This window comes from Saimiri boliviensis, chromosome 7 (genome assembly GCF_048565385.1).
Source record: "Saimiri boliviensis isolate mSaiBol1 chromosome 7, mSaiBol1.pri, whole genome shotgun sequence".
NCBI lineage: Eukaryota > Metazoa > Chordata > Mammalia > Primates > Cebidae > Saimiri > Saimiri boliviensis.
In genome coordinates, this window is record NC_133455.1 from 28808794 (window position 1) to 28822904 (window position 14111).

General features: G+C 41.4%; 1 protein-coding gene across 3 annotated transcripts in view; it reads right to left on the bottom strand.

Annotated features, from left to right (window-relative positions):
* Positions 1-404: 404 nt before the first annotated feature.
* Positions 405-14111, bottom strand: part of TXNRD1 (thioredoxin reductase 1) — a 63423-nt gene continuing 49716 nt past the window's right edge. For all 3 annotated transcript variants that reach the window (XM_003929633.4, XM_003929631.4, XM_074402306.1), the window contains 2 exons: positions 11683-11817; positions 405-2342 (listed from right to left, as the gene is read on the bottom strand). In XM_003929633.4, the coding sequence (XP_003929682.1) occupies positions 2280-2342; positions 11683-11817 (198 nt within the window). In that variant the 3' untranslated portion in view covers positions 405-2279. The remainder of the gene's footprint in view (positions 2343-11682; positions 11818-14111) is intronic.

The following is a 14111-nucleotide window of genomic DNA, read 5'->3' on the forward strand; positions in this document are numbered from 1 at the left end:
AAAAACACAAAAATTAGCCAGGCATGGTGGTGCACACCTGTAATCCCAGCTACTCAGAAGGCTGAAGCAGGAAAATTGCTTGAACCTGGGAGGCAGAGTGAGACTCTCTCAAAAAAACAGAGGAGTTTCTGCTTAAAAAGTGATACCTAAGAAGATTAAGTGCATGTGAATGTATAATCTGAACATGACGAATCAACATTCCTGTAAACATTTTTTGACCATGTATGTGCCTGATACTGCCAGAAGATGGGAAATAGCAACAAACCCATCAGTCTCTCTCAAATCAGCATAGCATCATTGGAGCCTACTCAGCAGCTAGCTCTTGAATACAGTGTCAGAGATCTATTCAATACTTTTGCAAGGACTCCCAAGACCATCGTTCAGTAGGGAAGCACACATGTGGATATTATTAATGCCTTTTAATGTTTCACACTGTCTTTTTTTTTTTTTTCCAGAAGATTTGTAACAAAAATACATGGAACTTAGTATATGTTTCAATAAAATGGGTAAATACAGAATCTGAACAAGACACGTCTATAAGGTATAATCCTTCTTGTGGGGATAGAATATTCCACTCCCCTAAGAAAAAAGAATCACAACATGATTAGGCCTGATTATCTCATACTGCCTACTAACTTCAGAGACTGGTGGACTTGGAGGAAAAAAAAAAAAATTAAAAATAAATAAATAAAACTGAATACAGTCAAGTGCCTCAACTGCCCTCTCCTTTCCCCTTTTCCTAGATCTTCATACAGCCAGATGAGGTGGATGTGAGGCAGAGCCCTGTGGGGCACAGTCAGGGCTCTGCTGCTAAATGCCAGGCAGATGCATGGTTTCCTGAGGTGGCCTAGAAAAGTACTTTGAAACAACCACGCGGTGCCATAGCTGACAAATACAGGTAGAGGGGCAGGAATGAAAAAGAAGCTACAAGAACTGCTGGCAGGAGGCCTGATGTCCACAGCACGTATTCAAAACTCAACTTACACGGTGAAAAAAGACAGCTGAAATGGAATCCTGAGCCAGTTCCTTGACAAACACGTAACATTTGAGGCATCCATACCTCTTTATAATAATGCAAATTGGAATGCTAACAAAGCATAAACACTTCTGCAAAAATTCCACTAGGCACAGTTGTTCATTCAACAGAAAAAGTCAAAACCACTTGGTTTTGAAATGAAAATCCTTCACATCCACCTGTGTTCAAATAGTAATAATAACTTATGATATTAATAACTTCCTTTAAAAAGCAATTACAAAAGATTTAAATCATAAACATGAAAAGACTAATTTTCCTACTAATGTAGTCTTATAGTTACCTAACGCCATTATATTTTGTGTTTTTAACATAAAGCTAAAACTACCAGAAACGCTTTTAAACAAGTTACATGTTTTCCATTGCAAATGATCTCAGCTTGCTTAGAGCAACACACGATAAACTAAAGACAGAAAGATAGGTACTGTTACTTCCCCCATTTCTGGTGTATGTCTGCCCCGATGACGAATAATGGTGAGAATCATACTATACTACCAAATGTCAGACAATGGCTGGCCAGGTAAGCCACTTCCCTTCCTAAACAGACCTTAAAACAATAATCGTCCGTGATGTAGCAAACAGGGGCAAATTTGGCTAGAGTCGATCGAAGGTGTACTCGTTTTGGACATATATTAGAGAAGAAACTGCTGAGCACATCAGTAAAGAACAATCCATTTCAGCTGCAGGACAGTTCTCTTTCCTGGGACAAGCCTGCATAGCCTCCAAGGGAGCCAAACTATCCCTTCCATGCAACACGAGTATTCCATGGATACTCTGGCCATAACTTGCTTTTGGACAAAAATCAATTGCTAACGTTTTTCATCTCTAATATCATTAACACCATAGAGAAAAAAGAAAAAAAAAGAAAAAACCAACATTAGAAAACTTGACAATGAGAATAAGAAAATCCGCAAAGAAAAAAGGTCATGCTGAAACTGATTTGACAGTTGTTCCATCACTGTCTACCACATGGGCTTGAGACTGGTGACTTCATGGATGCATCCTTACAATGCCCTGCCAAATGTCAGCTTCGAGTCTGTCATAGTGACCCCAGTGTGATGCTGCCTGCCTTCCATTCACCAACTCCTATTCAAGAGATCCAAGGGGGCCTTGGGCGGTGGTAAGCACAGGACATGTGGGTGCCGAGAGCCCAAGAACCTTCTAGAAAACTCCGCCTTGGATGTGGGCATGGAAACGAGCCAGTGGTTTGGAGTCTTGGCAACAGCATCTACACTGGGGCTTAACCTCAGCAGCCAGCCTGCAGGATGCTTGCCCCAGAGCGTTTGGTCACAGAGAGTGTTGTGAATACCTGCAGGGGAAGAGAAAGCACAACATCTTCAGATGCCTGAGCAGATGAGGTAACGGAACAGTTCAGATAACACTATATGCATTAAAAACGTCTTAGGTGACTACCAAAATGAATAAAACAAGAGTAGTAGTATGATCGAGGATATTTCTATTTCTCCAGAGAATAAAAGGGAGAAGACATTTAAAACCAAGGTGAAAGAGAAAAAAGTTTAGGTTTTATCTGTAGAAGAATTTTGTTAGCACGAGGATGATTAAAACAAATCAGGTACCCCCAGTTGTTTGTCAACCCTCTAAAAGAAATTCACCATGACATATTTTGGATATAAAGAAGGGTATAAAGTGCATTACTACAAATACCCCTGTGCCCAGTTAGTCCCATGTGTGCCAGCCCCTGATGTCCTTCTCCTCCTTTCCCTCCACCTAACTGGTGCTTATCATTCCTATGCATTTCTTCATGCATTTCTCCTGTAGTTTTTAAGCTTTACTTGCAAATGGCAAGATGATGTAGATTCTTCTGTTACCCTGCTTTTTTGAATTCCACATGGATACAAATAGCTAATTCTTCCATTTTTTTTCACTGAATTGAGTTCAATCACTATAGTTAGAACAACACATACAGCCTAGCATATACAGTGTATACTGTAGTATTCAATTTTTTAACTAGTGAATATGAGTCACACATTCGGGCTCCTTCTGCTGGCCACCCAAGCTGTTGCCAAAATGCTCTTTGCAATACGATGCTATGATATTCCAGGGCATCTCCTTGCACAATTGCTGGGTCAGAGAGCAGGTGAAACTTTGGCTTGACTGGATTTCCGAGGTGCCTGCACCAACTGATACTCTCATTTGCAGTCACTAACAAGTTCTCCTTGTTTCATATCCTTGCAAACATTTAATGGTTGCGGACTTAACAGTTTTAGACAATTTTTACTTGTTACTGCTCAGGATTGCTTATACATAAAAACAAAAATACATGACCGGGCACAGTGGCTCACACCTATAATCCCAGCACTTTGGGAGGCCAAAGTGGGCAGATCAGGAGGTCAGGAGTTTGAGACCAGCCTGGGCAACATGGTAAAACCCCCATCTCTACTAAAAATACAAAAATTAGCCAGGCATGGTGGTGCACACATGTAATCCCAGCTACTCAGGAGGCTGAGGTAAGAGAATTGCTTGAACCCAGGAGGTGGAGGTTGCAGTGAGCCAAGATTGTGCCACTGCACTCCAGCCTGGACGACAGAGCAAGACTTTGTCTCAAAAAAACAAAAACAACTTTTGAATAAGGGGGAAGACAGTTTTGTGTACGAAAGGAACAATACTGATAAAAGTTTTTATTCTGTTTTAGCCTCAGAGAGTAACAAAGTATTTACTTCTCAAAAAATTCAGACCAAGTACTAATGGCCAGTATCTTAAAAAAAATTTTTTTAAATACAAATGCATACATAGAAAGTATGGATAATTCACATCCAAAAAAATAATAATTACAAGAAGAAAGAGGCTCATCGTTGTTAACAAAGATGTGCTAAAATCCTTGAAATAGTTTTTTTTTTTTTTGGGGGGGGGAGACATCTCACTCTGTCACCCAGGCTGGAATGCAGTGGCACAATCATGGCTCACTGCAACCTCTGCCTCCCAGGTTCAAGTAATTCTCCTGCCTCAGCCTCCCAAATAGCTGGGATTATAGGCACCTGCCACCACACCCAGATAATTTTTGGTATTTTAGTAGAGATAGGGTTTCACCATGTTGACCAGGCTGGTCTCAAACTCCTGACCTCAGGTGATCCACCTACCTCAGCCTCCCAAAGTGCTGGGCTTACAAGCATGAGCCACAGCGCCCTGCCAGTAGTTAGCCTTCTTATACTCACTATAGAAAAAACATTACACTGAATTTTGCAACATTTTTATTAGCACTCTTATATGCAATGCTGGTGACACATTGTAAACTAGTACAACTTTTTTGGAAAGGCAATAAAATTCCTTTGTTTAAAAAATGTATGAGTACAGATGAGGACAGGGAAACAATACATGATAATAAAAATAGCTGAGTTAGAATTGGGTATTATGGGCAATTCAAACATGCTTTCTTTTCCATTTTTATAATGAGAAAATAAATAAAGAGCCAAAGAATACATCTAAACAAATTCCAGGCTTATCAATGTGCAAGCCTGGGTTCTAGTTCTCAGAAACTGATTTAGAAATAGAACTTGTCGGAGATTTGGACACAAAACTAAACCCACCAAAATTAGTTCTCTTCTGTTTTTTCTTATATTGATGTTGTTCTTATGTTTAAAAGATGGTGGAAGCCAAACTGCCATTGTTGATCAGTCTAAGTAAAAAACTGGCCAGGCGCTGTGGCTCATGCCTGCAATCCCAGCACTTTGAGAGGCCAAGGCAGGAAGACCAGGAAGACTGCTTGAGACCAGCAATTTGAGACAAGCCTGGGTAACATAGTGCAAACCTGTTTCTAAAAAATATGTATAGATATAAATTAGCTGGGAACGGTGGCATGTGCCTGTAGTCCCAGCAACTCAGGAGACTGACGTGGGAACACTGCTTGAGCTTGAAAGGTCAAGGCTGCAGTGAGCTGAGATCACACCACTGCACTCCAGCTTGGATGACAGGGACCCTGTCTCAAATCTAAAAAAAACAAAACAAAACTGCTGGGGTCAGTTTTGACAGATTTCATTCATAAACAACCGTTTTAGAATTTTTAGAAGAAGGGGCAGCCTTCATGCCCTTCCATCCCAACACACAGGACTCGTACAAAGGTCAGGAGCTGCTGGAGGCTTTCACCTCACATACTCGTATCTTGGCCCAACAATTTCAGCCACAGAAGGCTCCCGCACTTTAAGGTGGGATTATACTGACTGTTTAAAAAAAAAAAAAAAAAAGACACCAAAACTTTGAATATTTGACACCAAAAGTCTTTTCAAATGCTTTCCTCTTGAACTATTACCCTAATCTGATCACTATAAACTCTGTTTCAAAACATCACTATGGACCCTATAAATATGTACAATTATTAATGTGTCAGTTAAAAGTAATTTTTTAAATGCCTGTAACTAGGAGTTTAAAGCCTTTAGTTTTTCAAAATCCAGTTTCAAAGCAAGTTGTTCCTTTACAAGTAAACTTGATTAGCTGAAATTACTACTGAAAATTACGTGTAATCTGTTTCCTACTCAATGTAGCTCAGGTATTCAGAATGAATGACCACCGCCCCATCTCGCAATGAGTAAGACAAAAGCATGACTAACGCCCCAGGCGCTAGAATCCCTCTCACACAGGGTTTCAGTCAAAACAAGAGTAGCCTCTCCTCTTAACAGCAATTCCAGAATTCCTGTAATTCTCTTTGGAAATTAATAAGGAATTTGTCAACTTTTGTAAGTAATTGCTCCTCAGAGCCAAAGATTGCTCTCAGTTGCCAAGGATTTTTATCAAAGTGGTACGGAGGAGTTCATTCAATGAGTCATTGTGCCAGCCTACCACAGCTGGCCTTGGAGTTGTAGCTATTTTTTGAGGACTCAGTTTAAAGCAGTCTCAGGACCGGTTTAAAAATTACTGTTATTTCTAATTCATCCACTGGACTCACACTTGTGAAATTCACTGACAATGTACTGGGGAAATGAAATTTTAAAAGGCATGTAAAATTAAAACACTATTTTTTATTATTAGATCAGTCACTAACAAACTGATGTTAAAGTTTCTAAACTTTCTTCTTTGTTTCTATCCTCTCATTATAGACTACTAACAAACATTCTGAGAACCACATTTGAACAGCATATCGTACAGGATATGTCTGGACAGTAAAAACAGTGGGTCCAGTAGCAAATCCAATTGCTAAGTCAAAACTCAGCATTTAGCAAAGAAAAGAGTTCCTCCTATGAACCCCTAATGCCAAGTTTCACTCTTCCTAGATCAAGAAGCTTTAAAAAAACAACTTCCTTGGGATAAATGCCCAGTGAGTAGTGGGACTGCTGGATCACATGGTAGCTCTATTTGTAGATTTTTGAGGAACCTCCACACTGTTGTCCATAGTGGCTGTACTAGCTTACTCACAGACATAAAAAGAAGAGAGATTACTAGAGGCTGGGAAGGGTTAGGAGGAGGAGATAGGGAGAGATTTTGTTAAAGGATGTAAAATTACAGCTAGATAGGAGAAATGTGTTCTACAGCACTTTAGGATAACTGTAGTTAACAATAAAGCATACTTTCAAAGAGCTAGAGGAAAGGATATGGAATGTTCTCAACACAAAGAAATAATGTTTGAGATGATAGATATGCTAATTACCCTAATCTGATCACTATAAACTGTTTAAAACCATCACCACGCACCCTACATTTATTCCACGTCAATTAAAAATAATTTTTTTAAATGTCCATAACCAGGATTTTAAAGCCTTTGGTTTTTCAAAATCCAGTATCAAAGCAAGTAGGTTCACAACCAGGGTTTAAAAAAAAAAAAAAAAATCACTGGAGCTTTTTCAAAATATCCATCCCTCTCCAACCCCTATCAAAAACACTATCGTGATGACCTTCAGGCCATCCACATTTTCTCTCCTCCCAAGCCACAGCCACATCTTCTATAATATCCTGGGGAAAAGAATAGCTAACAGGTGCAGCTCTTGAGCATCTATTAAATGCAGGAACTCTCCTACACACTTCACAGACTGCATTTTAATCAACCCTACAGTTAGATGTTCTCTCATTTTAGATATTCTCTCATTTTGTTTTACTTTTTTTTTTTCAGGCATGCACCATTACACCCAGCTAACTTTTTTGTATTTTTAGTAGAGACAGGGTTTCACCATGTTGGCCAGGATGATCTCGATCTCCTGACCTTGTGATCTGCCCGCCTCGGCCTGCCAAAGTGCTGGGACTGCAGGCGTGAGCTACCACGCCTGGTCTATCTATCTATCTATTTATCTATCTATCTATCTATCTATCTATCTATCTATCTATCTATCTATCTATCTATTTTGAGACAGGGTCTTGCTCTATAACCCAGGCTGGAGTGCAATGGCGTGATCTTGGCTCACTGTAACCTCTGCCTCCTGGGTTCAAGATTCTTGTGCCTTGGCCTCCCAAGTAGCTGGCATATGCAATCATGCCCAGCCAGTTTTTTGTTATTTGGAGATGGGGTTTCGCTATGTTGGACAGGCTGGCCTCGAACCCCTGGCTTCAAGTAATCCACTCACCTCAGGCTCCCAAAGTGCTGGGATTATAGGAGTGAGCCACCATGCCTGGCCTCTTATTTTATATCATGTGTAAACTACACTTCTGAAAACCTGGGTGGTATGGCCAGGTCTCACTGAGAGGAATTTGCTAAGTAAGATTACAACCCAGGTCTGTGTGTCTCCACTATGTTCATGTTGCCACTAAGAAATCATTTCCATTTTAAAATTCTATGGCATATACGGTAGGACAGTCTGTGGAAATGCAGTATCACCTCCACAGTGTGGTGCTTTGGGGTTCTGGACTGCCTGCCTCAGTTTGAATCCCAGCTCGGCCATGACCAGGCTGGGTAACCATGGGCAATTTACTCAACCTCTTTGTCCTTGGTTTCCTCGTCTGTCAAATAGGTATACTACCCTCACCCACCTCATGAGATGCGCTTAAGAACCAAATTAGTCAACAGGCAGGGACACAGTACCCAGCATACAGCAGGTCCTCATTCGCATCAGTGGTCTTGTCGTCACTGTCACCTCTCGAGCCTGCTCCTGCTATTACTTCCTATTGCAGGACCCGAGTGGTCTTCAGCTCTTCCCTCTTCACATTCCTGGTCAGTGGGCAGGTACTATCAGCTCTACCCTCAAATACAACAGTGTTGCTCCATTTCCACTGCCCCCGCCTCAGGCCACTATCATCTCCTCTTGTCTACCTCAACAGCCACATAACTGGATCTGCCATTCCACTTGCACGCTCAGTCCAGCTTCCATGGTGCAGCTGGAGGAATGTTTCTGAACAACGTACCTGAACATGTTACTCCCTGCTTTAGACCTTTTGGCTGAATCACAATGCCCCAAAGGCAGTCAAAATATCCTTCCTTAGTTTACAAGACCATCACCTGTTTATCCAGCGCATACATACATATATATTTAACTCTCTAAGCTCTTTAAGCTATGGCAATATTGAGGGTCTTCTTCAGTTCCTTAAATGAGCCATCTTCTTTCCCACCCAGGCCTTTTATACAGTGTTCTCTCACTAGCTAACACCTACACATTCTTCTAGTCTTGGCTAAGAACCACCTCCAGAATCATCCTGCCCCAACATCCTATGATATTGTGATATTAAGAGAAATATGTACTTTGTCTTCCATCCTGTCCCGGTTTCTGGCATGGGCGCTTCTAAAGCCCTTGGAATTTCCTGAGTGACACTAGTGAGATGAGCATCTTTTGCTATTCATAATGAGCCCCTTTCAACCACACCTGAGCTGATGCTAATGATGTGACTTTTGGTGAGGTCCTAGATAGCTTCAGGATGGTGGCTGGTTGCCAGAGGAACCAACCATGTCATCAGAGGTAGATTTTTTAGCCCCAATTCTGACCCCCTACCTCTGGGGAGAGAGCAGGAGAATTGGGTTAATTACCAACGGTCAATGATTAATCAATCATGCCTACATGATGGGACCTCTAAAAACACCCCTCAATGAGAGGTTTGGAGAACTTCCATGTTGGTGAATATTGAGGTGCTAGGAAGGTGCCACACCTAAAGAGGCCACGGAAGCTCTGTCATCCCCCACCTCCCCACAACCACCTTGCCCTGTGTAACTCTTCCATTTTGCTGTTACTGAGTTGTTACCTTTATAATAAACAAGTAAATATAAGTAAAGTTTATTTCTGAGTTCTGTAAGCCATGCTAGCAATTTATCATGGGAATCCCGTGACTTCATAGCTGGTAGGTCAGTAGGTCAGAAGTATAGGAGGCCTGGACTTGAGACTGGCCTCTGAAATGGAGGCAGGCTTATGGGACTGAGCCCTCGTAGGATCTGATGCTAACTAGAGGCAACTGGTATCAGAATTGAGTTATGTTATAGGACACCCAGCTGGTGTCTGGAAAGCTGGAGAATTGGTTGTTCGTGTAAGCAAAACCCCCACACATCTGGGGTCAGAAGTGCTCTGTAAGTAAAAACAGATCAGAGGAATCCCTGAGCCAAAGACCACAAAGGTAGCAACCCAGTGCCTCCAGCACTTTATATCTACCCTGATCCTAGGATGCATCAGACGGAATTGTTACCGGCACATCACCCAGCTGCCTCCTCTGCTCCTAAGCTTATCCCAAATCCCTGCTGTTGTCCCTTGTGCCCAGCATGGCGCTGTGCACACAGCTTGACAAGTGTGTTCACAGAGTGCAATTTCACCCAATTTTTTATCTTGTTAATCAGCCAATAGCTTGGGAAAAATAAAATACCAGAGTCCTATCAAAGCACCAGAACATTTTCAGCCTCTGAGCTTCAATATCCTAAGAGCACCAACAGATGGAGATGCACAGCCCTAATGTGCCAGGCACACCAAGGAAAACAGGCCTTTGGCTGACCTCCCCGCAGCCACGGGCTTCAGGAGACATCCTGCATCCTTACAGCATCCTTCTGCCCAGCTGGCAGTTACCCTGCCAGATGCTGCTGCTGGATCACAGCACAACAGCCTCCTGAGGGGGTCAGAGGCCAATACACAGCAGTCTTTCTTTCAACATACCCAGCTGAATTCTGACAAAAATTTAGACACTCATATACAAAAGAATAAAATTGTCTTTTCCTTCATCCCTATCAGAAATGGTTATTGAAGCTTGTGAGTATCTTGAAATGGCATCTACATTTTAAAATATACTCACTATTACATGTTGAATTGTGTCCCCATAACCTTAAAAGACATGATGAAGTCCTAACCCCCAGTATTTGTGAATTTGGAAATAGGGTCTCTGCAGATGTAATCAAGTGCAAATGAGATCATGTTGGATTAGAGTGGGCCCTAATCCAATAACTGGAGTTTTTTGAAAGAGGGAAATTTGGACAGAGACACACAGGGGATGAGGCCCTGAGAAGACGGAGGCAGACATTAAAGTGATACATCTGCAAGCCAAGGAATGCCAAGGACTGCCATTGCTACCAGAAGAGAGAAGAGGCAAGGGAGGATTCTTCCCTAGTGCCTCTGGAGGGAGCTTTGCCCTGCTGACATCTAGAGTTTGAACTTCTAGCCTCCAGAACTGGGAGAGAGCAAATGTCTGCTATTTTTAAGCCACCCAGTTTGTGGTACTTTGTTACAATATCCCTGGGAAACTAATGTACTCAAGAAAGCAGTTAATTGGCTCCTTCCCAACACAGGCAGTTTGAGTTATTCCACTGAATAAAAGTTCTACCATACATTAAGGGCATTCATCAAGACTTCAGTTTTTATAATTTTTTTGAAGCTTAATTCTATTTCTCTCACAGAACAGCAGCTTTCTATAATTAATACCCTAATCTCTCAACCTGTTAATATTTTAGGCTTATATCCCAGCCAGGGGCCTATTAATAGAGAAGGATTCTTGATTACAGAGAAGGCAAAGCAAAAGAAAGCTAAAACGTTTTTCCAGGCCTTTAAGCTGACATTCCACATACTCGGCAATGAGTTCAGTTGCACAAGGGCAATCAGGAACAGATACCAACCAGTCATGGAGCTGCTCAGTGAAATCTGGAGTGTGTGTGTGGCGGGGGGGGATGTGCGCGCGTGTGCATAAGTACAACGTACAACTTGGAAACCACTTCCAACAACAGATAATTACCGCAATTTTCAACTCCATATATAAGCTGGCATAGTATGACATGCCTCCTCCCACACCTCCCCAAATTCTCCAATATAAACACACTTTTGGCTTACCATTCCTATGCAGTTAGGTATTACAATATGCAACTCTTGGATGATCACTGGCAGCGAAGAAACACTGACACCCAGAGGCCTAGATTGGTCAATTTCTATTTCTACTGTCATTTGATCTTTTGAAAGCATCATTTTCAAATCGCATCCACTGATACCAAAAGCTGAAGAAGCAAGCAGTATCATTTAGCCTTAAGACAGCTGTGAAATTGAAGCTCTTCCATTATTAACTGATTGCCATGAAAATAATTTAGATGCTAAATAAAATATTTAAGGCACAGCTCTATAAATCACTCTGATAATTTTTAACACTTAACAACATGACAGAAACCTCCAGTTCACACCATGAGCAATGAATACTGAAAGATGCAAACTCATTTTTAGAGACAAGGCCCTCTTTTGAGGAATCATTATCAAACTCAGGGTCCTGTATCTGCCACTTGTAAGCTGGGTAGTGTGCATTTTTAAACTGCAGAAGTGTAGATAACTTACCTCTGCACAGACAGGGTGGATTCCAATTGTGCTGTCCAGCTGTTTTTTGGTCAGTCCACATTTCAGTGCAGCTGCGAAGCCTTGTGTAACTTCTCCAGCATTTGGACCCAGTACGTGAAAGCCCACAACACGTTCCTAAAGTAAAAAAAATAAAATAATGCAATTAAACTGATTTTCTCCCCTTCTCTTCCTACACAGACTAGAGCATTTCTCCAGTCTATTTTCTTAAAAATGCAACTCAAAAATGTCCAGAAACTTTAATGACTGCTGGTAACAGCTATTTAGGCTAAAGACTCCCCCCAATGTGAGCCAATACAGAGAGTATGATGCTCACTTCAAATAAGAACAAAGAGACAAGAGACAGCTACAAGAGATTACTCATTTTATGAGGAAAAATACAAAAGGCAAAGATGCTGGCAGGTCTTTAATAACCAAAATGCTCTGGAAAATATTATTAAAGGGCAGGGCATCCTCACATCCTGTATTTGATTGCCTCAGCTCCACACAGACTATCTGCAATAACTGAGACCCTTAAGAGTAGTCATTCAAATTTAAAAGTCATTTTGACTTGGCACCATAGCTCAAGCCTGTAATCTCAGCACTTTGCGGGGCTGAGACAGGAAAATCACCTGAAGCCAGGTGTTCAAGACCAGCCTGGCAACACAGGGAGACTCTGCTTCTAAAAAATAAAATAAAATAAAATAATAAAAAATTAGCTGGGCATGGTGGCTTAGTCTGTAGTCCCAGCGACTTGGGAGGCTGAAGTGGGAGGACTGCCTGAGTCCAGGGGGTCAAGGCTACAGTGGGCTATGATTACACCATTGTACTCCATCCTGGGTGACAAAGAAAGACCCAGTCTTTAAAAAATAAAATAAAAATAAAATTTTAAAAGTCATTTAAAATAAGGTTTTGAGGATAAATAGTGCAAGATCACCAAAGTCTGAAAACATTTTTGTTTTTTGTTTTGTTTTTAATAGAGATGGGATTTCACCATGTTGCCTGCACTGGCCCCAAACTTGAGAGCTGAAACCGTTCACCCACCTCAGCCTCCCAAAATGCTGCAATTACAGGTGTTTCCACCACTGTGCCCGGCAAAGTCTAAAAACGTTTTTGAAAGCAAAAGAAAAATGTCTGGCATTCTAAAATACCTGTGTAGAAATTCTTTTGGATAAATTTGAAATCTCAAACTCTGGCTACCTGTGCCAAAAGCAGAGAAATCTAATGTACTCAACTGTTCAGCTGATAGATTTTCAGTGGGGACTCTGGCTAGACTAGACTATCTAGCCCAATCTCATCTTAACAAATGAGGCAGCTCAGGCTGTGGGGTGCAGAACTTATCTAAGGTTCTCTCACTCCCTAGGAACAAACAGGAGGTTGTTCTGCTGACAAAGGACTGTAATATACTGTATATAGTACTCTTACACATACTCATCCTGACAATTTTGGGTTTAGGGTATAAAGTATAATCTGTAGGAGGAACTACTAAAAACCACTTAAAATACATTTACATGTAATAATGTGAAAAGGGTCTAAAAATATGAGATTATAAAAAAGTTGCAGAACTCTACGTAATGAGAATGCCACCTTCAATGAAACCACAAACACTGTATAGTGTTTATGCATTCATAAATAGGTGGCAAACAGAAGAACATAAGTATGAGAGACCCGTTGACTGCATTAAGTTTTGCCTCTCGGGGAGTGAAGGAAGACGGAAGACCGCACAAGAGTAATAGTTAATAGCATGGTATCTACATTGTGTGAGAATGAACGTACAGATCTGCCCTTACCTAGGTAAATGATTTGAATACAATTACTTAACTTCCATGTGCTTCAGTCTCCTTATCTAAAAAAGGGGGAAAACCATAGCACATACCTCACAGGCTTGTGTAAGGATTACATAAGCTATTACCTGTAGACTTCTATAGTGCCTGGTACATAGTAAGCGCTCAAAAATTTAAGCTGTTATAAACTGCATATGTGATTGTCTCGTAAGAAAAAAGGTCTAGGGCCGGGCGCGGTGGCTCAAGCCTGTAATCCCAGCACTTTGGGAGGCCGAGGCGGGTGGATCACGAGGTCGAGAGATCGAGACCATCCTGGTCAACATGGTGAAACCCCGTCTCTACTAAAAAAAATACAAAACATTAGCTGGGCATGGTGGCACGTGCCTGTAATCCCAGCTACTCGGGAGGCTGAGGCAGGAGAATTGCCTGAACCCAGGAGGCGGAGGTTGCGGTGAGCCGAGATCGCGCCATTGCACTCCAGCCTGGGTAACAAGAGCGAAACTCCGTCTCAAAAAAAAAAAAAAAAGAAAAAAGAAAAAAGGTCTGAAGCAAATACAGCAAAATATTAACATTCATTGACTTTGGATGGTGAGTACTTTCCTCATCTTTATTATATTTTAAGTTAAAAAAATAGCAGAGAACAAAAGC